The sequence below is a fragment of the Mytilus trossulus genome, chromosome 1, assembly GCF_036588685.1.
Source record: "Mytilus trossulus isolate FHL-02 chromosome 1, PNRI_Mtr1.1.1.hap1, whole genome shotgun sequence".
Taxonomy (NCBI): Eukaryota; Metazoa; Mollusca; class Bivalvia; order Mytilida; family Mytilidae; genus Mytilus; species Mytilus trossulus.
In genome coordinates this window covers 36,613,468-36,640,314 of record NC_086373.1, presented here as the reverse complement: position 1 = coordinate 36,640,314, position 26,847 = coordinate 36,613,468, and the positions used below count along the sequence as shown (strand labels likewise).

General features: G+C 33.0%; 1 protein-coding gene across 1 annotated transcript; it reads left to right on the top strand.

Moving 5' to 3' along the window:
* On the top strand, nt 1–17,807 carry LOC134723224 (V-type proton ATPase subunit S1-like). Its single transcript, XM_063586852.1, has 9 exons — nt 1–158; nt 6,944–7,064; nt 7,326–7,403; nt 8,131–8,350; nt 9,750–9,835; nt 14,279–14,502; nt 15,183–15,227; nt 15,875–16,106; nt 16,649–17,807. The coding sequence occupies exons 1-9, from the start codon at nt 76–78 to the stop codon at nt 16,856–16,858; spliced, it is 1,299 nt and encodes a 432-aa protein (XP_063442922.1). The 5' UTR covers nt 1–75; the 3' UTR covers nt 16,859–17,807.
* The last annotated feature ends 9,040 nt before the right edge of the window (nt 17,808–26,847 follow it).

Genomic DNA, 26,847 nt, shown 5'->3' with positions numbered 1-26,847 from the left:
TTTTAAAGAAATTAGAGAAGTTCCGATCATCATCCATCAGTCACCTGACATTGAATTTCAGGAGAAGAATTTAAGATGCTTTACAAATTCTGTTTCTTTGCTGTTGTTGCCACATCCTTAGCATTGAAATCACCCGTATTAATATGGTCTCCATCAAGGTAAGCTGTTGGTGTATCTGTGAAAACCATTCAACATGGTGAAACAGGATGGAGTCATCAGGACACATGAAAAAGGAAATTATTTCTGACCAATGAATAACATACATTTTTTAATTCCAAAATGCAGTGGCTGATCCTGAACCTTTTGTAAGGGGGCCCACTGACTGACCTAAAAGAGAGCTGCTCAAGTCATGCTTTAGTGATTCCCTATATTATGAACCAATTTTTTCCTAAAAAAAAAGGGGAAGACTGGATCCGCCTATGAAAATGCCATGGTCATTATTGCTAGAAAAGTGTGCAAACTTCCATACAATAAATGTTTTACATTTACCTCTGCCTGTTTTCTTACAGAAAGAAAAAAAAGTCTTTCAACATTATACATGTATCGTCGTGTCATATGTTTTCGTATGTCATATGTTTTCATATCAACCACATTTCGTCGGTTTCGACTGCATACGCGTACATTGTGGCATGTTTTTCTGTTTCTATATTTAGAACAATAACACCACTACAACTTGATATATTTAAAACATTTTCAACGTCGCTTTTTAAAGACGTTAGAACAAATTAAATAAAAGTGACCTATTTAGCCATTTTTGGAAAATGACGCAGTCATTGTTCCATAACTGCCGACCTGATTTCTCTGCCTACCGCGCTTGGTTTCGTATTTACTAATTTCAATACAAACTGGAATGTGCTTGTGTTATCATTATGCATGAGCATTGTGTAGTAATCAGCCAGGAACCAGTTTACAAACTAACTGGTTTCTGTTTGTATTCCACTACAGTCGAACAAAGTGTTGTAGTTTGACAGGAACCAGTCCAGAATTTTGTAAACTACAAAACGTAATCGGTTATTATCATTCCGTTTTGTTGTTTCATACCGACTTATATGGTTTGAATAAGCTTAATACCCTTCAAACATTAATGTGATAGGTATATTAAAGACTGTTTTACAAAAGGATGAAACTGTTTTGCTTTAAAAGTCGTACTAAAGTGATATATGTTATGTACGGATTTCCACTCTCACCGGTTAATTTCTTCTTTTACACGTGCTTTTGAAACTTCCTGTTTAAACATCGCAAGTTTTAAAATTGTTTTTTGAGTGAATTAAACTTATTTTAACAATCACGAAGCGTTAGGGAATCATTTCAAGCAGTTTCTTCTTCTCTTTGATGATGGAAAATAGGTTTTCTCAAGAAAATACCGCAAACGATCGCAGAGGAATTGAAACGTACAAGTCAAGTCGGCACCTGGTTAAATTGGCATCTAGTCAAATCGGCACCTATTTGACGTCAATTCGGCTTCCAATAATATTTATTATAATATTTTCTATTCAATTAATTAATAACTGTTACCAAGTACATAGTGAATATTAGGTAAACAACGAAACCAAAGTGAATATGTTGTTGTGTATAAAAGTAAACAACGAAGCTATTGTTTTAACCATAAGACAATTATTAAAATTAAATGGAAAACTATGAGTCCCTTTCAATAAATCAAACTTTCATGCCAAATAATTAGCAAATTTAAGGTGGTTTTTTTTTCAGTAATGTTTAAACAGCATTAAACAAACAATCCTGTAAAAGACTCAACTGGTTAAATAATGCATAAAAATATCTAATATCTCATGTCATGCATGTATTAGTCCAAATAATAATGACGTCTGACAAGGCTATTTTATTTTTTTCTGGGACGCCTTCCTAAGAAGTTCGTAGGAAGGCTTCTAAAGAAGGCGTCCCAGAAAAAAATTAACATAGCCTTGTGGTCATAGGAAGGTGTCCCAGAATAAAATTTAAAAAGCCTTGCCAGACGTAATAATTATTTGGACTACTCATATATATCATTAAAAATACACCAAAAAATTCATGTAGTTGAGAAAAATAAATACATACAAAATGTACATGAACATCCAAAAAAGTGAAAGTTAGTATTAACTCTTTTTGCTTTAAAAATTTACAACTGCATTTAAGTATTGAATGCTTTTTTTTTGTAAATTCATTGAGGTGTAAAAGCGTTGACCGAAGTACTTTTTGTATGAAGCGCGTAAGCGTAAGCGCTTCATTCTAAAAATGTGCACACGGTCAACGCTTTTGCAACCCTATGAGGTTACAAAAAGAAACATTCAATACTTATAATTACTTTTTTTTAGCTAGGATCATGAAAACACGAATTTTATAACTTTTTTATTCAATTCATCTGTGCACTTTATTGTGGGACCACGTGTTATCATGAATGAAAAGTTTTATTGAGTGATGCAATTGCTTGAGGAATAACATGTGATGTGCAGTTAGCCAATCAGAATAAAGTATTATAATGAAACATATATCAAATGTAATTATAACAAAATACATTACGTTGTAAGAGTTATCTCCCCAAACACTGTTTTTCTTGTGGCCACCTCTCCTTCGTAACCGTAAAAGATTTTATTTTACCAAATTGCTCGTTACATATTTAGGATAAGAATATTTGTTTGAACCATAGCTCTATGGGGACTCCATATGAGAGTTATTCCCCCTTTTTCATTTGATTCAAGCGATATGCATTATTAACTGGTAAACCATAATTGATAGAGACCTAGGGTCTTCATGAGGTCATTGGTACTAAAAATGAAAATGAGGTCAATGTCAAAGGTCAAGGTCATGTTATAAATTTTGATTTTGGCTTATTTTCACTTCTTTTCAAATACTGTATGACATTTTGACAAATAATTTTTCATAAATTGTTAGTTGCGACATGTCCTTACTTGTATATTTTGGTTGAAAGGCTGCGCATACAATAAAAGGGAGTTTTTGTCCATCTTACATTTAAAATTACGCGTCAAGTGGTAGTACTCATTAACCAAACATATTAAAGACCTAGGATATTTTGATTCAAGGTCCATGGTTTGTGACCTTGAAATTGAGGTCAAGGTCAGAGGTTAATAGGACGTCATAAAGCCATAGGAACTAACATTTTAAACTGATTTTTCATATTTCAATATAAAAATAGATCTTTTCTAGTGGAAAGACTTCAATTGTTCTCTGAACAATTTGTTTTTAATTTACTTCATATTTTGTGGGAGAAGGGGGTTCAGACTATGTGGTATCAGGTCTGTTTGCGCCCAATACACTTTCGCACCTCGCACGTTCACACCCAAGGTCTGTTCGCACTCTACTCATTCGCGCCCAATTTTAATTCAAATTCAAGTTGAATAATTGGAAAATCATGATTGTTGTTTTAAATTGCTTTGGTGTAAATTCTGCTTGGTATGAGTAAAACATTGAAGATTTTAAAGGAAAAACAGAAAAGATAATTGTTTTTAAGCCCTTTGATCTGAAACACCGAAACAATAAAATATAGGAACCAAAATATAGCAATCCACTATTATAACCAAAACATGATAAAATTTATTCAACACACAGAAAAATAAATAGTCAGAATCTCACTTCATTATGAAAGAGGTCAATGAAACAAAGTATAGCAATACATTAACCAAAACATGATTAAGAGTTATTCAACGCTAAATAAAACGTTGACAAAATACCACTTTATTTAGAAAGGATTATTATTATCTTTAACACTACGCTATCCAAAACATGATTAAGATTTATTCAACACAAAAAAAAATGCTGTCTCACTTTATTTTGAGACAATGACAACAATTATACTTATAAGAAAACACTTGCTAACAGAGTTATTAAACACATAACCAATTAAGATTAGTTGCGAACATGTAGGGTGTGAAAGTGAAAGGGGGCGAACATGAGTTGGCGCAAACGTGAATGGGAGCGAACGGACCCGGATTCAGCCTATGTACCAGTGAGAAATATAGAAGCCTTTCTACGGTATTTATTTGTACAATTCAGGTAGTCTTGACCTATTCATTTGTCTTTAAAAAAAAAAACCAGCCAGTTGGCACCTTCACTTCACACACACACATATACGAATATCAATTATATGCTTACGAGACATGTTGCATTGTTAAACTAATAACGGTATGTGAAAATCAAGACTTGCATAAAAACTATCCCAATATTAGAGACAGTGGCGTCATTTTTCTTCAGAGCTTTCAGCTCTTTGATTATTTAATGTCAAAAATACGCATCACTAGAATAGTTGTGGAAAAAAATTATGAAGGGTTAAAATAAAGTCCAGATATGTTTTTTGCAAGTCAGACACCGGATCTTCAAGACATATGACTGTCATGTGTTTTTTTGGCCGTTTTAATTACAAACCATCGACAGACGAGTAAAAATTAGCAGGGTTCTTATATAAAATGGTTGTTCAAAATCTAACTATTCAATATTTCATTGACAATTTTTTTTATACATCCTTGATACATGAAGATGAAAACAGTCTTAAATTTTTATATTTAATCATAAATTTTGAAAACTGCATTTTATTTTAGAAAAAATAATGCATTTTGTACAAACCAGGTGCCAATCTGAAATTATTCAAAATCTAAAAATTTCATCACACGAAACACCAACCTTACACTATTTACTAGTAATGTTTAGTACTGAAAAGTATTTAATAACTTTTTTTATGATTCAAGCGATCACCAGAACCACGACTTTAGAAAAAATTTATTTCCGGATTTTGTAGTCATTTCCTGTCCGTGTACTGATCCAATTTTTATTTCATACGAAAACATATGACGCTGTTTTTTTGACATACAAAAATCGCAAAGTAATCGGAAACAGTAAAAAATCGTAGAAATCATTGACAAAAAAAATAGATACTTAAAATCAATCTACAGGACATGCTTTTTAAATTTGAGTAAACACCTAAATAAAAACTCAACAGTAAAAACCGTAAGCAGTGAAAATTGTTATTAGTACGAAAACACATTATACGATGATACTGAGCACTTCAACAGGTTGGGAACAAACCCCCTGGATGGTGATTATACCTGTATAGAGGGATAAACCTTCTTTAGAGGGATAAAATTATCCCTCTATAGAGGGGTATTTGTATTTGCACTGCATTTAAACCAAATTAGGGCAGAATGGCATTTTCTAATTATATTGGCTATAATCTCTAGCAGTAGGTGCATCAACATATGCACTTTACTAAAAATTGGGATAACCCGTTTTCTGCTAAAGTGACAAAACTTGAAATCTATTGTATACCTATCTGAACACCTGATCAACATCAAAAGGAATAGTTGACCTTTAAATTTCATGTTAAATCTAACAATAGAAATTCTGTTCAGTGAGGCATAAGTGAGTAGAATTTACCTGATCATCACAGCTTTTAATCATGGTGAACAATAGATTTTATATTTAGTCAGATAAGCAGCAAACTGGGCACTTGCATATTAAACTAAGTACATCAATTGTTGCATCAACTGTTGCAGGTTACTGCCATAATAAGTAGAGAATGCCATTCTGCCCTGTTTTGATTTAAATCCAGTCTAAACAAAAATACCCCTCTATAGAGGGATAATTTTGTCCCTCTACAGAAGGTTTATCCCTCTATACAGGTATAATCACCATAGAGAGGGTTTGTTCCCAACCTGTTCAACTGTTCAATGTGCATAACTGCAGTACCGTACTCAGTTTATTAATTAGCAAGTAATGATTGTCATTTGATTAATTGGATTGTTTAAGATGCTGTTGCGGACAATGTTGGGTGTTGTTATTGATTCACCTGCCAATCTGACACAGACTGAATAAACGTAACTTATGGATAATCTGAAGAATGCTACATGTATAGCCAGCAACAATCGCCAGCTAATTCAGAAAATCTCCACATGATGTTGCTAGTTCTTTAAGTTTAACACTTCAGTTTGGAAAAATGTTCAAGGTCGAAGAAGCCAGCAGTTTTTCTTTTGATAAATTGTTGCAAGTTTTGTTTGATTCCAGATGATATAGATATATTATAACATGAAAAACCTCATAGCATTCAAAACAATTACACACAGTAATATTATTGTTTGCACAATGCCATATCCTTAGGTTTGCAGGTAGCCGATATATATGTAATGATTTCACTCAAATTTTTTTTAATAAAACCACCACAAGTCAAGTTCAAAATCAGTTGATTGATTGTTTATTTTCTTAACGTACAGTTGCAAATAATTCAAGAATAATGTCAATTGAAATCATAACCTTTATCGGGACTCCTGAATTTTTCATTAAAAGCCGGGATTGGTTATGTTTGAGACTTCATAAGACCTCTTAAGGGATTCATACCCCTTTCTGCAGTGTGCCTTTCTATGAGTGCTACATGAAGCTACAAATGTATATAACAAGGTTTAATCCACCTTTTTATGCCCCACCTAAGATAGTAGAGGGGCATTATGTTTTCTGGTCTGTGCGTCCGTCTGTTCGTTCGTCCTTTCGTTCCTCCATTCGTTCTTCCGTTCGTTCATCCGTCTGTCCCGCTTCAGGTTAAAGTTTTTGGTCAAGGTAGTTTTTGATGAAGTTGAAGTCCAACCGACTTCAAACTTAGTACACATATATTCTCTATGATATGATCTTTCTAATTTTAATGCCAAATTAGAGTTTTTATCCAAATTTCACGGTCCACTGAAAATGACAGTGCGAGTGGGGCATTCGTGTACTGAGAACACATTCTTGTTCTATATAGCTTTATAACTTCATGCATGTACATATTAAGAAATGCCTGTACCAAGTTGAGAATATGACAGCTTTTCCATTCGTTAGATGTGTTTCATCTTTTGATTTTGCCAGTTCATAAAGGACTTTCTGATTTGAATTTCCCTTGCAATTGGAATTTGGTATTTACAAAAATACATGTTGTTTTACTTCTTTGAAGTTTATTTCAATTGTTTTTCAGGGGATTAAGTGACCTGCCACAGAGCTACACAGGACAGACTGTCAACTCAGATGACTTTCAACAGTCTTATGTCAAACCTTTAACTAAAGGTAGCAACTTAGTTGTTTTTCTCCAAGACAGAGTAAGTTACATGTAGATTGCTGTATTCATATATAATTTTTTTAAATAGATGCAATCAAAAATGTCAAATTGTAGTACTGTCATGACTGTAGAAGATTATTTTAAGTAACATTTTTTTAACCAAATTTAATTTCTGTCATGGCATACATTTTCAGCCTGAATTTCTGTAGCTATTTATAAAAACTTCCACTTTAAATAGTTCTTTGATAAATTATTTCATTTTATCTTATGAGTTTTCCTTATTAGTTTTCATCCATTTCAGTTGAGTCTTCAGGATTTGAACCACCATGCAGATGTTTACAATCCATACAGTGATGGAGGGTCTTTTAAAAACATCAAGGTAGGGGATAATTGGAAGGGGATAAGTATGATTTAAAACAGGCATTGGGTATATTTACACCAATCTGGATCTGTGTTTTTCATGTGCCATGTAACAATCAGGTTTTCTGCATATTTATACTGTGAAATAGATGACCATGCCTGATTTTACTGTATCAATATGATGAAAATATGATAAGTGATTGATTGGGTTATTTTAAGTGTATTTAATGGTGTTGTTAATTATTTTATACCACTAAACTTGAAGAGGACTTGATAAGTTAAGCTCTTCATAAAATTTCATGGCAAAGTATTGTTATGTCCAATATGTGGACACGGCTTTGATATAACTTTATATATATATCACCAATCTCATAGTGTGACACTTATCAACATTGGTTCAAACACTATGAGATTGGTGATATATATATAAAGTATTATATATTGGACATAACAATACTTTGCCATGAAATTTTATGAAGAGCTTAACTTAATGATGCAGACTGAGAGAAGACATTTAACATATTTAGTGCTTATCATCAGAAACTAAATTTCAAGCAATTTATTTACAATTATTTGTACATCGACTAATTGAAATAATACCAATGCCAATGAAGCAAACATAATTTGGATTTTTCCTGTTAAAAAGATTGCACAAACAATGTACATTGTACATGGAGAAACAAATAAATAAATTAGTTTAAACTTTTATACATTTGATTTTCTATTATTTGATTTTTTTGTTTTAGTCTTTTATGGAAGACCAGTTTTCTGCACAGATATCATCAGTTATGTCTCCATGGACTGGTCTAGAGAACATAATGAAAGACTTTGAGGGCAAAATTCATAAAGTTATGGAATCTGCTGACCTTGACAAACTTAATCTCGGAGGACAAGCTAACATTATCATTGTTAAATTGACACCAGTGCAGGGATCTAGTAATGAAGGGAAAGTCTTTTCAGACAATGGTAAGATTAGGTGAAATATATATATCACAGGTATAACTGTTATAGAAAAAAAGGTATGATCCAAAGCCTAAATCTTCTGGTAAGATGACTTACAACGCTTACAAGTACATTAAACACTCATGCTGTTTTAGAATTGAGTCTCTTTCTGATCAAATAAAATAGAGAAAGGAAATGGTGAATGTGTCAAAGCAACAACCACCCGACCATAGAGCAGACAATAGGTGAAGGCCACCAATGGGTCTTCAATGTAGCGAGAATTCCCGCACCTGTAGGTGTCCTTCAGCTGGCCCCTAAAAAATATGCATACTAGTACAGTGATAATGGACGTCATACTAAACTCCAAAATATACACAAGAAACTAAAATTAAAAATCATACAAGACTAACAAAGGCCAGAGGCTCCTGACTTGGGACAGACGCAAAATTGCGATGGGGTTAAACATGTTTATGAGATCTCAACCCTCCCCTATACCTCTAGCCAATGTATAAATTTAAACGCATAACAATACGCACATTAAAATTCACTTCAAGAGAAGTCCGAGTCCGATGTAAAAAGAAGTAACAAAAGAAAATAAATAAAATGACAATAATACATAAATAACAACAGACTACTAGCAGTTAACTGACATGCCAGCTCCAGACCTCAATTAAACTGATTGAAAGATTATGTCTTCATCATATGAATATCAGGCACAATCCCTCCCGTTAGGGGTTTAGTATCATACTATCATAAAATATATGAGTAGAACATAACCCGTGTCATTCCAACAACTGTTTTTTTAGAAATAAATGTGTTTTGTTCCGATGCAAAGACCCTATAAGTGAATCAATAATAAAGCCAAAATATGCAATCTTTAATGACCTGACAACAGTATCATAACTATATCCCTTTTTAATAAGTCTATTTAAAGGTTTTGTTAGTTTCTGAGGAGAATACTGACATTTTTGTGCTTTATAAAGAATATTTCCATAAAAGATTGGATGTGAAATACCTGAACGTATATATAAGATGTCTGCATGTTGAGTTATACTAAAGACTGCTAAGCAATTTATTTTTAGTCACCAATATCATGGTAAACTTGGTATTGATCATTTCATTGTAACATATTTTAAGTATAGTTCCAATTGATTAGGGGCTAATCCAAAATTTACTTGTTTTCCGGAAGGGCACTAAAATTGATTAAATATGGATGGTTTGCATGAAAATTTGTCAGGATCTTAATACTAAAGTGCCCCAATTTCCCCAGTTGTTTAGTTCTAGAACAGCCTTTACCTGCAATCATGCATTGAATTGAGGAAAAAATAGGAAATGTTAATTCATAGTGCTTTATTATCTTTTATTACAATGCTCTAAATTGAATATATTCATGTGTAGTGTATAAGTTTGTTTCTTTTTACAGATGAGAAAATGGCTGAAATAACTAAACAACTGACAAAACGAGGCATCAAATACACAGCTGTTTATACAGGAAAAACAGCATCTAAGGTATGCATTGTGCTTTATGTGTAGCATAGGGGTTCACAGAGTAGAATAAGGGGAGCCCCCCCTCTCCCCTTTTGTGGGAAAAATTTGGTTGAATATATATAGGGAATGACTGAAGCATGACTTGGGCAGTTAGTGGGCCCCACTTTTGAAAATTTCTGGATCCACACTGGTTCATCAATTACACACATGTTCATTTAGTGGAAGATATTATGGACATAATTGTGCAAATCGTGATACAAGCATGAAATTTGGTATAAAGGTTAACTAAATGATACTTACAAAAAATCCGCTGCTGGCCAGAAAAAAAAAATCATTTTTTCAAGATGGCCACCACACATTTTGAAAATGGCGTCATAAGAAATAAGCCATTATTTGTTAATCCTTTGAAAGGTGTGTTATATGTAAAATCCAATGTTAGATTTGATAAAAAGCAAATGAAAGTTTATAATAACGACTAGACAATACAATAATGCAACTTTAGGTGACTTCCGGTTTCAAAATGTCGGCAAAAGAGTAAAAAAAATCGATTTTTTTTTACTTTCAAACAATTTTAATCCTTGAAAGATGCGTAATGTATAATGCAATGTAAGTTATGATAAAACGTTAAAAACAGCTCCTTAGTACGACAAAACAACACATAAATGAAGAAAAAAATGGTTTCAGGTTCCAAATTAGAGGCAAAGACGTAGAAAATATTTTAATAATTTTCATCAACTTAAAAAGTAATAACACAAGCATGAAATACAAGCATGAAATTTGGTATAAATGGGACTAAACGATAATTAAAAGAAATCAGGTGCTGGCCATCACACATTTCCATTTTTTCAAGATGGCCACCGATCATTTTGCAAATGGCGTCCTATCCAGTTGTAAATCCTTTAAAGTTGTGTTATAGGTATAATCCAATGTAAGTTTCTATTAAGCGTAATTCACAGTTCCTAAAGTACGAAAAAACAACACATAAATGACAAAAAAGATTTCCGGTTTCAAAATGGCGGCAAAATTTTTGAAAATGTATTTTTCTTATAATTGTCATCAACTTAACAAGTGATATCACATTCTTTGTTTAGATTAAATGCCTAGTTTTGTTTGAAAGACAGGTTCGTTATTTTATAATTATCTGACAGTAGCCAATGACAAAACTCGTACAAGGAAGGACAGAACGATAACATTTACAGTCACCAACACAACTGGATTTTTCGCCTCCTCATTTCAAAAGTTCCCGACAGGAGGATGCAACTTAAACGGCAGCCGAAGAAGTCCTTTTAGGTTCCCAACTGTCATCGCTTTTTTGCCTTCATCCAACTCCAGTGTTCATGAACTGTTACATAAATCAGGCTGAGCCCTCACTTATCCACCTTGATAAACTGCTCTTTGAATGTGCTCCGGAAAAAAAACTCTTGTAGGCGGAACTACATCACAATGCCGCTGCTTCCTGGGTAAAAATTAACGTCGTGCCTCGTTAACAGCAAGTAGTGATGTTGTTCTGTCAAACACGATGCAAACAAATGCTTGTTTTATGTCCATGTATGTGTCTTTATACTTCAGCAAAAGAAATAAGTACGTCCCTTACATGTTGAAATACTTCCCATGTCATCCAAATTGACCTATTCCCTTAGTGTCACATCCACTGAATGAATGAAAGGAAGAGTAGCTACACGAGGACCAAACGCATTTGATATATCACGTACAGTAAGCCATCAAAAGTCTTCATTCCTGCCAAAACCTTTTTACAGTTTGTTCCACCATATTTTTGGAGTGCTGCAATTCTTAATACTATAACATCTGTGTCGGTGCTACTTTTAATTATCGTCTTACAACAATATTCATAATCATGCCGAACATGGACAAACATTCGTATATCTGCTTCTCCATGCTTACAAGGGGTAGCTGGAAAGTATCCTTATTAGTCTCTACAGAAGCATTTCAATGGGCAAGACACTTGAAAAATTTCGTTTCGTTGTCATCTTCACAGAAAAAACTACTCCAGAACCCAACTTTTGTCTTCTGTCATCTAGCCTTTCAATGATTCATTTAGTAAATCTAACACAATGTCTACTCTTGAATACTTATCGATGCAAGATTTTATTTCAGACCGTATGACACAATTGCAAAATCATCCAATATTGTTGCCCTACAAGGTGGCCTGGAATTAGCCATTGATGTCCCATCAACGATGAATGCGTCAGAATTTGGATCTGCAAATTGTTTCAAGTTCATCCATTTGCACTGATTTAATACCACTGTTTAAAATGACATCCGAAGAAAAAAACAGAGGAGCAGTTTGTCTTTATGGATTTAGAAATATTCCAATTCAATTTGTCCACTGCGACAAGAAATAAAAGTCTAGAAAAGATATCTTAGGTTATCTAGCTTTGTTTTTTTACAAAAACGTTTACAGTTTTATTTTACCGACATGATAGGAAGTTGTTATCTGTTTATAAGAAACCGGTTCTCCTATTGTTTTGTATTTGCTTCAAACGATCTTCAAATTATTTGCCTTTGATCTTTTTAAAGACATCCTTTTGTGTTCAGTAAGTCGTTCATCTATTATAGAATACCTCAAACCACTTGATCTTGCAAATTCATCTGAAAATCTACTGACTTCTGGTCTAGCTACTATCAATACGTCTAAATAAGTTCTTCGGTTAAACCTATGACAACACATCGCCCTTAACAATTGTATTATTTTGTTTTTTTGTCTGATCAATTGTGTTATAAGAAAAATATTTTCTGGTCTTACGTACAGTGAAATTATCATTTTCAAAATCAATTGCCACCTGTGGGTGGCGTAAGAGAAGGGAAGCCATATCTCAGAGAAGGTCGGTAGCGATCGAGAATATGTTACACGATCAAGACCTAAATAAATACGGTATCATACTTTATATGGACTGTTTTTATAAAATCTGACTCATGAAATGAGCATACTTCCAAATTCACAAGAAGTTTTTATTTTATAATTGAACGCCAGGAATTGAACTGTGGTATAGATGACTATAATTTCTTACACCAGTCTATCAAATCATTGAACGTCACAGAGTCATGACATGATTATAATTTCTGTGTTTAACCTTCTTAAGCCGATATATACCATTCAAGCTAAAACACATAGAGTTATCTGATGCGCGTGTCTAGTCCTAGGTACATTTGAACATATATACAAGAATATGCCGTTCTAGGTGTTGCAATAATGGTTTTAGTGAGAACATATGTCCATCTACTTTCACGTAATATATCACCCAGAATTTTATAACAAGTCATTTCAATGTGAAATCCACCTCACACGACGATAAACTTATCTTCTCTGTACAAATCAGGCAATTCCCACTGAATATCCATTACCAAAAGAGGTTGATCTGCCGTTACTATTGATGTTTTTCTCGAATTAACCACATTTTCCGTCTTATCCATTAAATTCCTGATCATTGCAACTGAATGAGCTTGTTTTTAAACAGTGGCATCATAGATTTTACACTTACTTGAATTTTGTTACATTTTCGCGCATGCGCAAACCCTGTATATGTCAAATACTCATGTCTAGTGAATTATTCACATGTAAGGAAGGTAGCTACTAAACCTGACTACTGTTTTTCACTAAAAGAAGGTAAACGAAAAGTTTTCCCAAAAAAAATAATATTTTCAAACTGAAAAAACAGCCATTTTAGAAAACGGCGGTGGCCATCCATCTTGAAAAAATGATTTTTTTTAATGGCCAGCAGTTGTTTCCTCAAAAGTATATAATAATGATGCTTTTTGGTAATTTTCGTGCTTGTATCATCATTTGCACAATTCCCTCGATTTTGCCTGCTAATATCTTCCACTAATTTAAGAGAGTCTTACTTGACAGTGTCTGCTGAATATCACTATATTTTACACTAAAGTTGTTTACATTTGAATAGAAAACTAAAGTTAATCACATATTGTGAAAAAGTATGAATTTTACAAGGGCTTTAATTTATTAACATTTCAACATTGTTCACAGGGTCCATCAGTTGACTATCTCCTGAATTTGATAGTTTAAATTTTACTGAGATATTTTTCAGATGATTTGTTTTGTGAATGATGGTAATTTTAGATTTTAATTTCACTTTTTCACATTTATATATGCCACATTTAATGAAGACAAATATTTGACTCAGTTAATTATATACATGTATATATAACTTAATTTAAAACTTATTCTGGAGGTTCAATAAATTTTGTCAATATAGGAATACATGTACATAATCATTGATAATGAATGATTTTATTTTGCTTTCTGATTTTAATGTTATGATTATTATCCATTTACTTTGCAGGCATTATCATGCTGGACAATATGAAAGTATAGATAGTGATAGAAGACCCCCATAGAAGTGGCTGTGGCCTTTTTAAACCTTTTATGTTAGTCTTAATATCTATCATCATTACAATGACAATACAGATTTTATTGTCTCTTTTCAGACTTCTAATATTCAAGCTTCTGGTGTCAGTAGAAGACTTCAAGCCATAGATGTTGCTAACCCCAATGCCACATTTATGAATATTACTTGTCCTGGTAGGGACTCACCTTTCTTTTTCTATCTGAGAGGTCTGGAAATAATGGCACAGAGTAATGAGTCGAATTACAATAACAATAACATCACACTGGAAGATGATGGCACAACTTGTGATAATGATACAGCTGTGTAGGTTTTAGATATTCATTTATTTACATTTTGATGCTTTCTGACTGGGAGATATAGCTAGCTTGGATTGGGGAAGGGAAGGTGGGGAGAAGAAAAAAACTTGTAGGAACTTTTCTTTTTAATCATTACAATTTAGTAGATTTTGATCTTCCATGCCATAGCTTGCAAAATTCAGTTGTAGCAATTTTACAAAAACCATGAAGAATTATGAGGGGTGGAGTAGGTAATTTAGATAATATGATTTTGGTAATAGAATTATTGAATTGATTGTTTTTGATGCCTTTTTGGGTCTATTTAATAATAAAATGTTACACACAACTAGCAAAGATCCAGTTGTGTTTTTTGTCTCTGTGAGTAACAATTATCTTCTAAATTGTGGTAAATGTATCAGTGTTTTTTAAGAACACTTGTTATGTCTGTACTACACATGTCAAATATTAAATATTTATTTTGCTTGCACTTGAAATGTAATTTGTCTTTAAAAATGTTGTTGCATTGATTCAAACTGTCATATAAAAGTCAGGATTCAATTTTTATAGGAAAAAAGTTTGAACACAATTGTTACGTATGGGCTTTCATGGAAAAATATGGGTCAACTAGAGGAAGTTTTCTGAAGAGATTGTTTAATTTGTTGTTCCATTTTAACTGGATGAATTATTGAAATGTAAATCTCTTTCCAGGTTAAAGTTGAAAGCCACAGGAGATGATATGAAATTCAATTTGGAGTAAGTAAAATACACAAATATTAAGTCTGATTTGTCATTCAGGATTTTTATAATCCACATGTATTTTTGTCTAAAATCCGTGCTTGTGGTCTTGAAATATATAGAAATTAAGATTAGTTGGTCAGTTTATATGATGGTTCAATCGATTGATGGATGCTCAGAACTTAGTGCCAAACAAAACATGGATAATCAAACCATAAGTTGTGAAGGTAAAAGAATATAACTACGGTAGATAATCCCTGCTTTGTACTAGAACAAAGGAATTATTCACAGGATACATGTAGATGGAAATAGCCTGCAGATATATGTCATCATAGACAAACATACATTTTTGGTCTCTGGACTAACTGTTTTTTGTTCTTGCTTAAATATGCAACATGCTTGTTGGTCAAACAGCCAGAAATCTTTAAAAGATTTAGATTTAACCAGAGTTTGAACGGAATTGTGGACCACATGCACTTCAGACGAAAATGTGACTTCCAGGGAATTTAAGTCAATTTCTAGTATTTGCATTGAAACACATGTAATTTAATACAATATTTAATGGCTTTTTATCCCTCCAACAATTAGCTATCAGATAGTCTGTGTTGCCATTGAGGATATGCTGTAATGTGTTATATATTTGACATAATTTTTGTTTATTACAGGTGGTCCATGTTGATTGACAACATCTCAGAATACTGGACTATTAAAGAGAATATGGTATTCCTAGAATGGAAAAACGGAACTAAGACTGTTACTGCTAACGAGACCCTAGTCATCAAACCAGGAGATCTAACGTCACCAAAACACTTCTCTTACCATTGTTCAATGCACAAGATTACCACTCTACGTGTCAATGCAACTGCTAATATCACTTTGATGTTTGATGGTCTACAGGTATATTTGCATTCTACTAAACTTTGACAGAATCTAGTTTTTGATTAAAGATAATATTCAGAAGTAAATTTTGTAAAAAAAATCACTTTTTTCCATGGATTTTACTTATAAAAGGACTTAGGTTTTTTTGCCAGTTAACATTACATCCACTCTCAGTCTGTGGTGGCTAAAGGTTTTTTTAAATTTCAATAACTTTCAATAACTTTCTTTAACTATCCTGGATTTCTACCAAACTTGGACAGAAGCGTTTTATGATCAAAAGCTAGTCTCTAAATTTTGTAAAAATATATTTTCTGTTTTTCGGTATGTTACTTATATAAGGACTTAGTATTTCTTCCAGTTAACATTACATACAGTCTGCAGTCAAAGTTCTTAAAACATTTATTAGATTCAAAAATAAAGAAGCAGAACCACTGGGTTTAGTGGAACCCTTACAAATTATTTCCTCAAGGCGACATACAGTTCCTTTATTTACCAATTTTAAATTTTCTTAATGATTTAATAAAATTTGAATTGATTTTATTTTTGATTTTGTATTTCAGTTCCAGCCGTTCATGATAATGGATAACCAGTTCTCTGATGGTTGGGACTGTGTTGTATTCTTCACCCCAGGGATATGGATGGCCCTCATCAGTGTCTCCATCATGATACTGATTGTTCTGTATGGACTAGGGATGATAGCTTCATTAAAAACCATGGACAGATATGACGATCCTAAAGGAAAGACAATTACAGTCAATGTTAATGAATAATTATAACAAATTAGGAGAGATCTTTGTTTCCATTAATCTAAAGTTCCTTAACAAAAATTATAGTAAAAGCATATTAAAATAGGTTTCAGTATTTAGGTTTCATTATTTACCAACTATTGAAAATCAAACAAGTCAATAAAACTCAATGCTTAACTGGTTGGAACATCACATATTTCAGATTAAAAATTATTCAATTGAGAGTATGGTAATATTTTTTGTTAAATTTTACATATGTAAGGCAATATGTGAATAGGTAAACTTTTTTAATATTTGGCTGTCAGGTGATTCCTATGTTGATGGGGCATCACATGTGAAAAAGTAAAGAAAAAAAATGATAATAACTGATGTATTGCCAAAAAAACTATTTAGTTCCAAATACTTTGGCACTAGTAATTTACAAGAAGTTAAATTAAAATCAAGATTAATTTACAAAGTTTCATACATGATATACATCGTCTTTGAAAGTTGTGTTTTTGTCCCATTTGATAACATGACTTTATTGAATGAAGTGTAGCTTTGGTTCTACAAAGATTTATGGAAACTTAATCTCTTGTTATGAATTGTTACCATTAGTTCTTTTTATGAAAAAAATCTTTATTTTTTTTCATACTTTTAATGTTTAAGTTCATCAAACCAAACATATAATACCATGTTAACAATACATTCATATATTCAGATTAAGTTTTCTTTAATATTTAGAATATTACCTGTTATATACTTAAAAATAAGGGCTTCTTCATACTACTTTAATCAAGAAAAAATCGCAAATATTCCAAACTTGTGTCTTATCTCATTATAAAAGAGATATCAACAAAATTCAAACAATGAGAAAATATGAACAATTTTTTGTATAGTTGTATTCTGTTAAATTATTCATCTTTCATTTTCTTTAGCAAATTCTCTATCAATATCTTTTTGTAGCCAAGTATTAATAAAATTGAATTGGGAAGTTGTTGTTGTTTTTTGGATACGATTGCTTTCAAGCAATCTGTAGACTTATACCATTGACTCATGGCCATGCCCTCATGTCAATCGTTTTATTATTAACATTAAGGAACATCTCAGATTCTTATGATTGTCTTGCTTTAAAAGGTAAAAACAAACAAAAGGATTGAACTCACACAACTTTCCAGTAATGTTCTTCTCATAATTTACATGTTTGATATTTCCCTCGACTTATATGCGTGTTTTCAACAACACAGAAAATCAGAATTAAGCAGTATTTATATTTAGTGTTTTTATAAATTTAGAAACATCTCAGAGGAATTCCCCAGTCTTGAAAAAATGCAAGAGTTCTCTGAATTCTGATAAATCTATTTCTGGAAAAAATCTCAAATATTCCAAACTTGTACTGAAGTGGAGTTTTTCTTATATGTCACCGTTATGAAACTGATATTTGATATTGTACTCTCATAAAGAAATGGAGAACCATCTAGGTCGTTTAATTATCATTTAACAAACGTTCTTGTACCAAATCACAAGTCTAGGGTTTGGTTATGTAATTATACGCATGCCTATAGTTTTCTTGTCTGCAAGGGTATCAGATTGAATGGTTGCTCTGGATTCCCCACTCCATTTATTAACTTGAAACTCATGGGACCCTTTCTATGTCTGTCTGCAGTTATTGTTGTTGCATAATTTAAAATCATATGCATTATTTAAATTAAAATAAATGTATTCCACATTGTATAGATGTAACTACAAGACCCCTTCAGCCAAAATGGAGCCTTCCAATTTATCTTTTCGAGATGGTTCCCGTCCGTAAGTAACTTCCATCAAAATCAAAAGACGATACGACTCGTCGAGAAAAAGTATCTCATTGGATGTCGATAAACGTCATATTATATTATATGATGGCATTTCAATCAGAGGAGTGTGTATGGAAAGGAGTCATGCCCACTGACCCAAAGGAAATGAAATATTTAAAGAGTTAGAAATGGGGTTTCTCCTAGAATTAACGTAGGAATATAGGTGATAAGATACAAAGTGAAATACCTTTTCTCACTCATAGTGACTGCTGTGGAAAGTAAACTTGAAATTGATAGTACAAAAATAAAACACATTAAGTACATAGCTCATTCACTTGTATCCGGGATTGGTTATTTTTATACGACTGCAAAAAAAAAATTGTGCTGGTATATTGGTATGACAGTGGCGTTGTCTTCATCCAAAGACACATTGTTTTTTTTACGCTATAACTTTAGTTTAAGTAAATAGAAATCTATGAAATTTATACAAAAGGTTTAAGACTATTACAAGAAGGTTGGGATTGATTTCGGGAGTTTTGGTCCCGACAGTTTTGGAATTAGGGGCCAAAAAAGGGCCCAAATAAGCATTTTTCTTGGTTTTCGCACCATAACTTTAATGTAAGTAAATAGAAATCTATGAAATTTCAACACAAGGTTTATGACCATAAAAGAAAGGTTGGGATTAATTTTGGGAGTTTTGGTCCCAATAGTTTAGGAATTAGGGGACCAAAGGGTCCAAAATTAAATTTTGTTTAATTTCAACACTAATTGAAATCTTGGGGTTCTTTGATATGCTGAATCTAAACATGTACCTAGATTTTTGTCGAGCCTTCGACTTTAGTCGAAAAAGCGAGACTAAGCGATCCTACTTTCCGTCGTCGGCGGCGGCGGCATCCACATATATTCACTCTGTGGTTAAAGTTTTTGAAATTTTGATAACTTTCTTAAACTATACTGGATTTCTACCAAACTTGGACAGAAGCTTGTTTATGATCATAAGATAGTATCCAGAAGTAAATTTTGTAAAAATAAAATTCCTTTTTTTCCGTATTTTACTAATAAATGGACTTAGTTTTTCTGCGGGGAAACATTACATTCACTCTGTGGTTAAAGTTTTTAGAATTTTAATAACTTTCTTAAACTATCCTTGGTTTGAACCAAATTTTGGCAGAAGCTTGTTTATGATTATAAGATAGTATCCAGAAGTAAATTTTGTAAAAAAAAAAAATCCATTTTTTCCGTATTTTACTTTTAAATGGACTTAGTTTTTCTGAGTGGAAACATTACATTCACTCTGTGGTTAAAGTTTTTAAAATTTTAATAACTTTCTTAAAATATCCTGGGTTTGTACCAGACTTGGACAGAAGCTTATTTATGATCATAAGATAGTATCCAGAAGTAAATTTTGTAAAAAGATAACTCCATTTTTTCTGTATTTTACTTTTAAATGGACTTATATTTTCTTCCAGTTAACATTACATACAGTCCGCAGTTAAAGTTTTCAAAACATTTATTAGATTCATTAACTATCCTAGATTTTTACCAAACTTGGACAGTAGCTTCTTACAATCAAAAGATAGTATCAAGAGGAATGTTTTTATTGATTTTTTTCCTCATTTTTTGTTGAGCCTGCGATTTACAGCAAAAGTAGGCGAGACACTGGGTTCCGCGGAACCCTTACAAATTTTTTATTATGGGCCCAGTTCTTATGTTTGTCCAAAATAGGGTCCAAAATTAAACTTTGTCTGATTTCATCAAAAATTGAATCCTTGGGGTTCTTTGAGATGCTGAATCTAAACATGTAATAAGATTTTTGCTCATGAGGCCAGTTTTCAAGTTCAGGCCCATAGCCAGGCATTTCCAGCAGGGGGGGGGGGGGGGGGGGGGGGGGGGGGGGGGGGGGGGGGGGGTTTCGTTGAACTCACAAACTCGACTTTAGGTAGCACTCCACAGTTAGAAAATAAAATTAAAACTGAGCCCAAAAATGTTTTATCATCTCCTATTCCTGGATTTCTAATCCTATAGATATAGGAAGATGTGGTGTGAGTGCCGATGAGACAACTCTCCATCCAAATAACAATTTAAAAAGTAAACCATTATAGGTTAAAGTACAGCCTTCAACAAGGAGCCTTGGCTCACACCAAACAACAAGCTATAAAGGACCCCAAAATTACTAGTGTAAAACCATTCAAACAGGAAAACCAACGGTCTAATGTATATAAACAAAATTATAAACTAACTGTTTGTGTTGTACGTGTGCATATGTATGTAATCAGTATCTTCCATAAATTTGATTTTCAAAAGTTAAAAGGGTGAAAAATAATTCCTTTTGTGTGTATCCATGGCAACATTCTGCATTTATTTACCATAAAATATTGCAAAAAAGGGGGTGAACATGTCACATATCCCCCCAAAATTTATATCAAACTAGAATTTCAGTGCTTTGAGTGATACATTTTTAGAAACTGTTTTCATAAATCTTCCTAATGATCAAATGAAATTTTTTTTTCGTAAAATCCAATCACAAAGTTCGTGCGATAAAAAGTTGGAAAAAACATTACAATAATTGCCGGACCAATGTATGGTATAGACATGCAAATTACGGAAAACAGCCTATATTACATACATTACATAACCTTGATGTTCATATAAACCCAATACAAAGGCTATTTTAATACTCAGCTATCCAAAAATGAATTTTATTGCACACTAGCTCTCATATTTGAAAAATCCACAGGGGCCAAAATGCGAAACTACACACCTAACTGTGGAGTGCTACCTTAACAGTCACAGTTCGAACAGAACATTGACTTCAACAGTGCTTATTTGTTTTCAGGGGAGGGGAGTCTGAACTCCCCCTGGCTACGGGTATGAAGTTGGTCCAAATTGTGGTCCAAAATTAAACTATGTTTGAAATCAACAAAAATTGAATATATGGGGTTCTTCAATATGCTGAATTTAACCATGTATTTAGATTGTTATTATTTGGGCCCTGTTACCAAATTGGTCCACATTGAGGTCTGAAGGGTCTAAAATTAAATATTATTTGATTGCATCAAAAATTGAATTCTTGGGGTTCTATGATATGCTGAATCTAACATGTATATTCATATTTTGGATATTGGATATAATATGTAAATGTCCAATTTAAAAAAAAATTAAGTTTAAGTTCTTAGACCACATTCATTCTGTGTCAGAAACCTATGTTGTGTCAACTATTTAATCACAATCCAAATTCAGAGCTGTATCAAGATTGAATGTTGTGTCCATAATTGCCCCAACTGTTCAGGGTTAACCTCTGCAGTCGTATAAAGCTGTGCCCTGTAGAGCATCTGGTTAAAGTTGAGTTACTATTCAGGTTACGAAAATTACATTTTACATGTGCAGTTGGAATTAGTTTTAAAAATAATTATACTATCCAGATCTACCAGGTCTGCCAAAAATGCATGAGACTAGTGCATGTTCATGCTTTTTTGCGGTATTATCCTTTGATCTATTGTGTTTTCTTTTTGATTTTTTCAAATTTGGCCAAATCTCACACATTTGCTATATGAACAGTTGGCAGAACTGCTATACATGTGTCAATGAAAACAATGGCAATTGTATCCCTCGGAGCATTCTGCTCTTTGATTGTTCTTTTAAATAAAAGTTGTTTTTTTCTTCTTTTGATTGTTTTTTGCTGTGTGCTAGGATAGTTCATTTTTTGGCCTAGATGGAATAAATTGTGGGATTTTCCTGTCAATTAAAAAAAAAAAGAGATATGTTATAATAGTCAATTTGACAATAAAATAAATATGATATACAGGAACAAACCACAACTACTGAATTACAGAGTTCTGACTTGGGACAGGCAAATTCATAATCCAAACATGTAAAACAAGACAAACGTAGAACTGAAGTTAACCCAGAGTGCTTTGGATCAGAAAACAGTTCATATAATATAATACTCTCCTGTTACAATATATGATAAAGCGTATAATACATGGCAAAATCTGTATCACATTCCGTATCACCCTCAACCAATATCACCCCTCTGGCCTAAAGGCCCTTGGGCTGATATTGGTGTCGCTGGATGATACGACATATGATACAGATTTTGCCATGTATTATTCCCTATATACACAATAAATCTTGCTTCTAACATTGTTTAAACATCGTACTTTTGTTCTGCACGAATATAATATAAGTCCTATAAAAATGATTGTTTCTTTGCTCAACATCCAATCTCAAGTATTTAATTCATATTCAGGAGAAGAACAAATTTACAAATAATACAATACAGAGCCCTGTTAATTAAAAGTCAGAGGGCAAAGGCGTTGTGTCAATATTTTTATGTGCAAATTATTTATTTGCCTCAAATTTGGCAAAGATTTCTTCTTTTTTTTGGGGGGGGGGGGGGTTAAATGATTAATCAGACTTGACTTCGTGAACTTTGCCATTTCCCGAGTATTTAATTTGTATAGGACAATTCGAGTTTCCTTATAAATATATGTTTCGCCAAAGTCATGTGATTGGCTATGGTGGAGTTAACCAGTGCGTTGAAAAAACGTCACTCGGTCATTTTGAAATTCAAATTACAGTAAATACACATTGCTTAGGCTGAGGTTGTCAAGACAATCAGGAAACCTGCAGAGCGACACAGGATTGAGAGAACGTATTGACTTCTATTTCACTATTACACCAAACAGAAAGTAATAGTAAATACTCTATTATAGACTATAACACTCTCATGAGAAAAAAAGTTCCACAATATTATTTACTACGAAAACATGTTTAACCCGAAATGCCCCAGTCAGTATATTAAGCTTTAGAAAGATTTCAAGTCTCAGGTATGAACCATTTGATTTGAGAAGGCAGTCTGAGATATTTGAGAGAGAAAAAAAAATGACTCTGATTCTTACCTTAAACAAAAACTCTGGCCGTATCTGGATTGAAAACAATATAGTCTTGTCCACTTGTTTGCTATCAAAAACGAAAATTTCCAACAACATTATTAACGTGCATATTTTTTTGTGGCCTGGGTTTGCATGTCTGACCGGAATGTCTATTTCGCCGGACTTATAGATATTGAATACTTTTTTCAAGTCCAGACTGTAACCTGCCTGCTGGGTGTGACCCTTATGTCTCCATTTGTCGACCGTCATTCATAACTTCGTTGTCATTTCAGACACTTTCGTAGTCTTTGGTCGATTTGGAACCCCTTACTTCGGTTCCCTATGTTATGTTGGGTGAAACATATCAATCAAACATTTTGATAAAAACTGCTTTGTCTTTTTTAACTCGTGTCGGTCGTATTGTAAATTTCATTGAATGTCCATGTCTATTTTTTACTGGCAAGTCCTACATCAAATATATCAGTACATAGCGCTTTGGATCAATACTACCATTTTATGATAGAAAATTAATAGGGAGAATACAGCATAAAAATGTCCAACCCTCACACTTTACAGCAACAATAAAATATACATGCCCCACGCCAGGAACCGTTTAAATAGTGCATTTTACACTTATTTTATGTTTTTTAGCTCCAAAAAGGTCCCAAAATTTTGTATTCTACGCCCCCTTTCAAAATCCTGGATCCGCCCCTGACTTGACACCGCCGTGACATAATAAACGAAACACGACAAAAAGACAAGCAGCAGTCAACAAAACACAACATAGAGTCTAAGACATAACTATAACTGAGCATATCAATTAACCCCACCAGTAACCGGGGGCTATCTCACGTGCGCCGGGAGGGTAGGCAAATATTATTCGATATAAAGTAAACTGAAAATATGATTAGAAATACAGGATCTCCAAAAATACCACTGTATTCAAAACCACTGACAAACAAGCTCTTGATTTGGGACAGGCACATACAGAGTGCAGAGGTTAAGTATGCGTGTGCGGAGCGCTCAAGCGCTCATTTCTCCCCATAACCTAGATCAATGGTTTAACAGTACAATATAACAATAACATATCAAAATCAGTTGAAAACGCTTAAATAATCAGATGATGATCGATAGAAAGAAAAACAGTATACACAAGCATAGACTAGACGTGGCAGGGTAAAAGTAAGAAGACGTGGTATGATTGTCGAGGTGACAGCTGCCCACAAGAGACAAAATGACACAGAAACACAGCAACAAACGTACGACAACCACCGAAATATAGGCGCCTGACTTTTATCCATCCTTCACTCCTAACAACAACAACAACAACAACATCAACATCAACATCAACATCAACAAAAGACACTAAATACAATTCTTATACTATACTTGCAGATCCTGACAGCTAGTTCAATACATAAAAAAAAACATGTTTCTATTATTAAAGACTAAGATATGAATGAATCAGTACACATCCAACATTCATTGAATTTTAGTGTAAAGAAGCCATTAGCAGTCAGAGAAAAAAAGTGAAATGTGTAATATTTATAGTATTGTCTCGATGATATACCGACATAAAAAAAAAGAAATTTATACCAAGAAAAACAGCATTCTAGGATTTAATTACAGTGTTTGATAGGAAACCTTTAGGAATAAGTTATATTTAAATGATTGATAAGCTTACCCGGAGCGTATCTAAATTTCAGTGCTCGGTTAACAACATCACCGTAAAAGTTAAGTTGTGTTATTCCCTTTGAAATAAGTTCTCTACAGGTACAGCCAAACATGCAAATCAGATATTTGTATACATGAAAAAATTAAGTATTATCTATATATATATATCTCCCGGTTGCCGATACGATAATCTAGAGCTTGTATTTCCTATCATGATTTCCGTGATAGAGGGTTGCTGTTCTTAAGTAAAACTATTAAACCAAGAGTTCCAATAGGTGAAGTTGAATTCATCCATTCGTAAATGTTTACCGACGTCACCACTAGTTTGTTGACCGTATTTGGAATAACATTTTCACAGATGATCTAACGGTTATGTTTCAATTGTCGTAACTAAAATACAGTCCCCTTTTCTCAAATGTGACCTACCGACTTTAACTTATTATACCGGGTTTGTACTAGCATGAGCAACATGACGGGTGCATTACGTGTAGTATAATCTGCTTACCCTTCCGGAACACCTGAATCACAACAATTTTTTGATGGGGTTCGTTTTGCTCAGTCTCTATTTTTCTACTGTACAAGTTCTGTAAGTGAACTGTTGTTTGGCGTTGTCATGCCGGTTTTTCTACTTGCGAGTTTGAATGTCTCATTGGTATCTTTCGCCTCTCTTGTGACTCGAATTATTAAGTCAGGGATTTAATTACGACAAATTACTGAAAACGTTTACGGTACAGTATACTCCGTATGTTAGACGTGCTGGAATGTTGCTACATAGATAAGAAAGTTCACAAATGTGAAGCTGAAATTATCTCTATGGTCGAAAAGATTGTTTTCAAACAAATCATATAATATGATTGTCAATATATAAATCAGTGCAAGCCAATTTATGAGGCAGACTTAACTATATCACCGCTCAAAAAAGGAAAATTAACAATAGGGAAAGAAAAAATTGAACATTGACAATTCAACAGATGGATAAGCTTGCTTTGTATCTAGGTTTTTAAAAAAATCACTGTAAAAAATTAGGATGTGATATCCCGTATTTAATGACACTAAGTTTTAGTCTACCGAGTGACAGCCGACAGGGCCAACCTTGACCAACCTTCTAATTGATATCTTTTTTTTAAACTTTTTTTTACTTTTTTATCTATAAAAGATTTCAGTAAATGTTCCGAGTAAGGTGTGGTAGAGAAATCCTTGACATTTAACTAGCATAACAACGAAAGTGTACACTCAGTACAAACCATATAGGCTCGTCAATATAAGTACAGTTGCTAGTTGTTATTGTCTCTATTTAATTGTAGGTTTTCAGATGTATTAATGGTTATGCGCATTGATTTAAGCAGACGACGCACGTTTTGCTAAAGATATATTTTCAGAATAAATAATTAAAATCTCAACTTTTAATTGTGTTAGTTAAGAAGAGATCGATATAAAATTGTGTTTTATAAGAGGATTTTATCAGTTACACTCATGTACGTGACTAGAACGTGCATAATCGATGGCGCTTCCGCCCAAATTGTTCGTGAAGCAAAATAGTGCAACAGATTAAATTATGTTATATCAAAAATAATTGCCTTGTTTCTTTTTTTTTCAATTTTGAAGCAGTTTATAAAATTTAAGACCAAAATAAATCAATTGATTATTATAATTTTGATAATTAAAAGCAAATGTGATTATTATTAGGTACGAA

What these genes read in the sequence shown, in the direction of transcription:
- LOC134723224 (XM_063586852.1), top strand. Translation starts at nt 76, where the DNA reads ATGCTTTACAAATTCTGTTTCTTTGCTGTTGTTGCCACATCCTTAGCA. An exon ending in TTAATATGGTCTCCATCAAG is followed by an intron (nt 159 to 6,943) that starts GTAAGCTGTTGG and finishes ATTGTTTTTCAG; the next exon opens with GGGATTAAGTGACCTGCCAC. An exon ending in TGATGTTTGATGGTCTACAG is followed by an intron (nt 16,107 to 16,648) that starts GTATATTTGCAT and finishes TTTGTATTTCAG; the next exon opens with TTCCAGCCGTTCATGATAAT.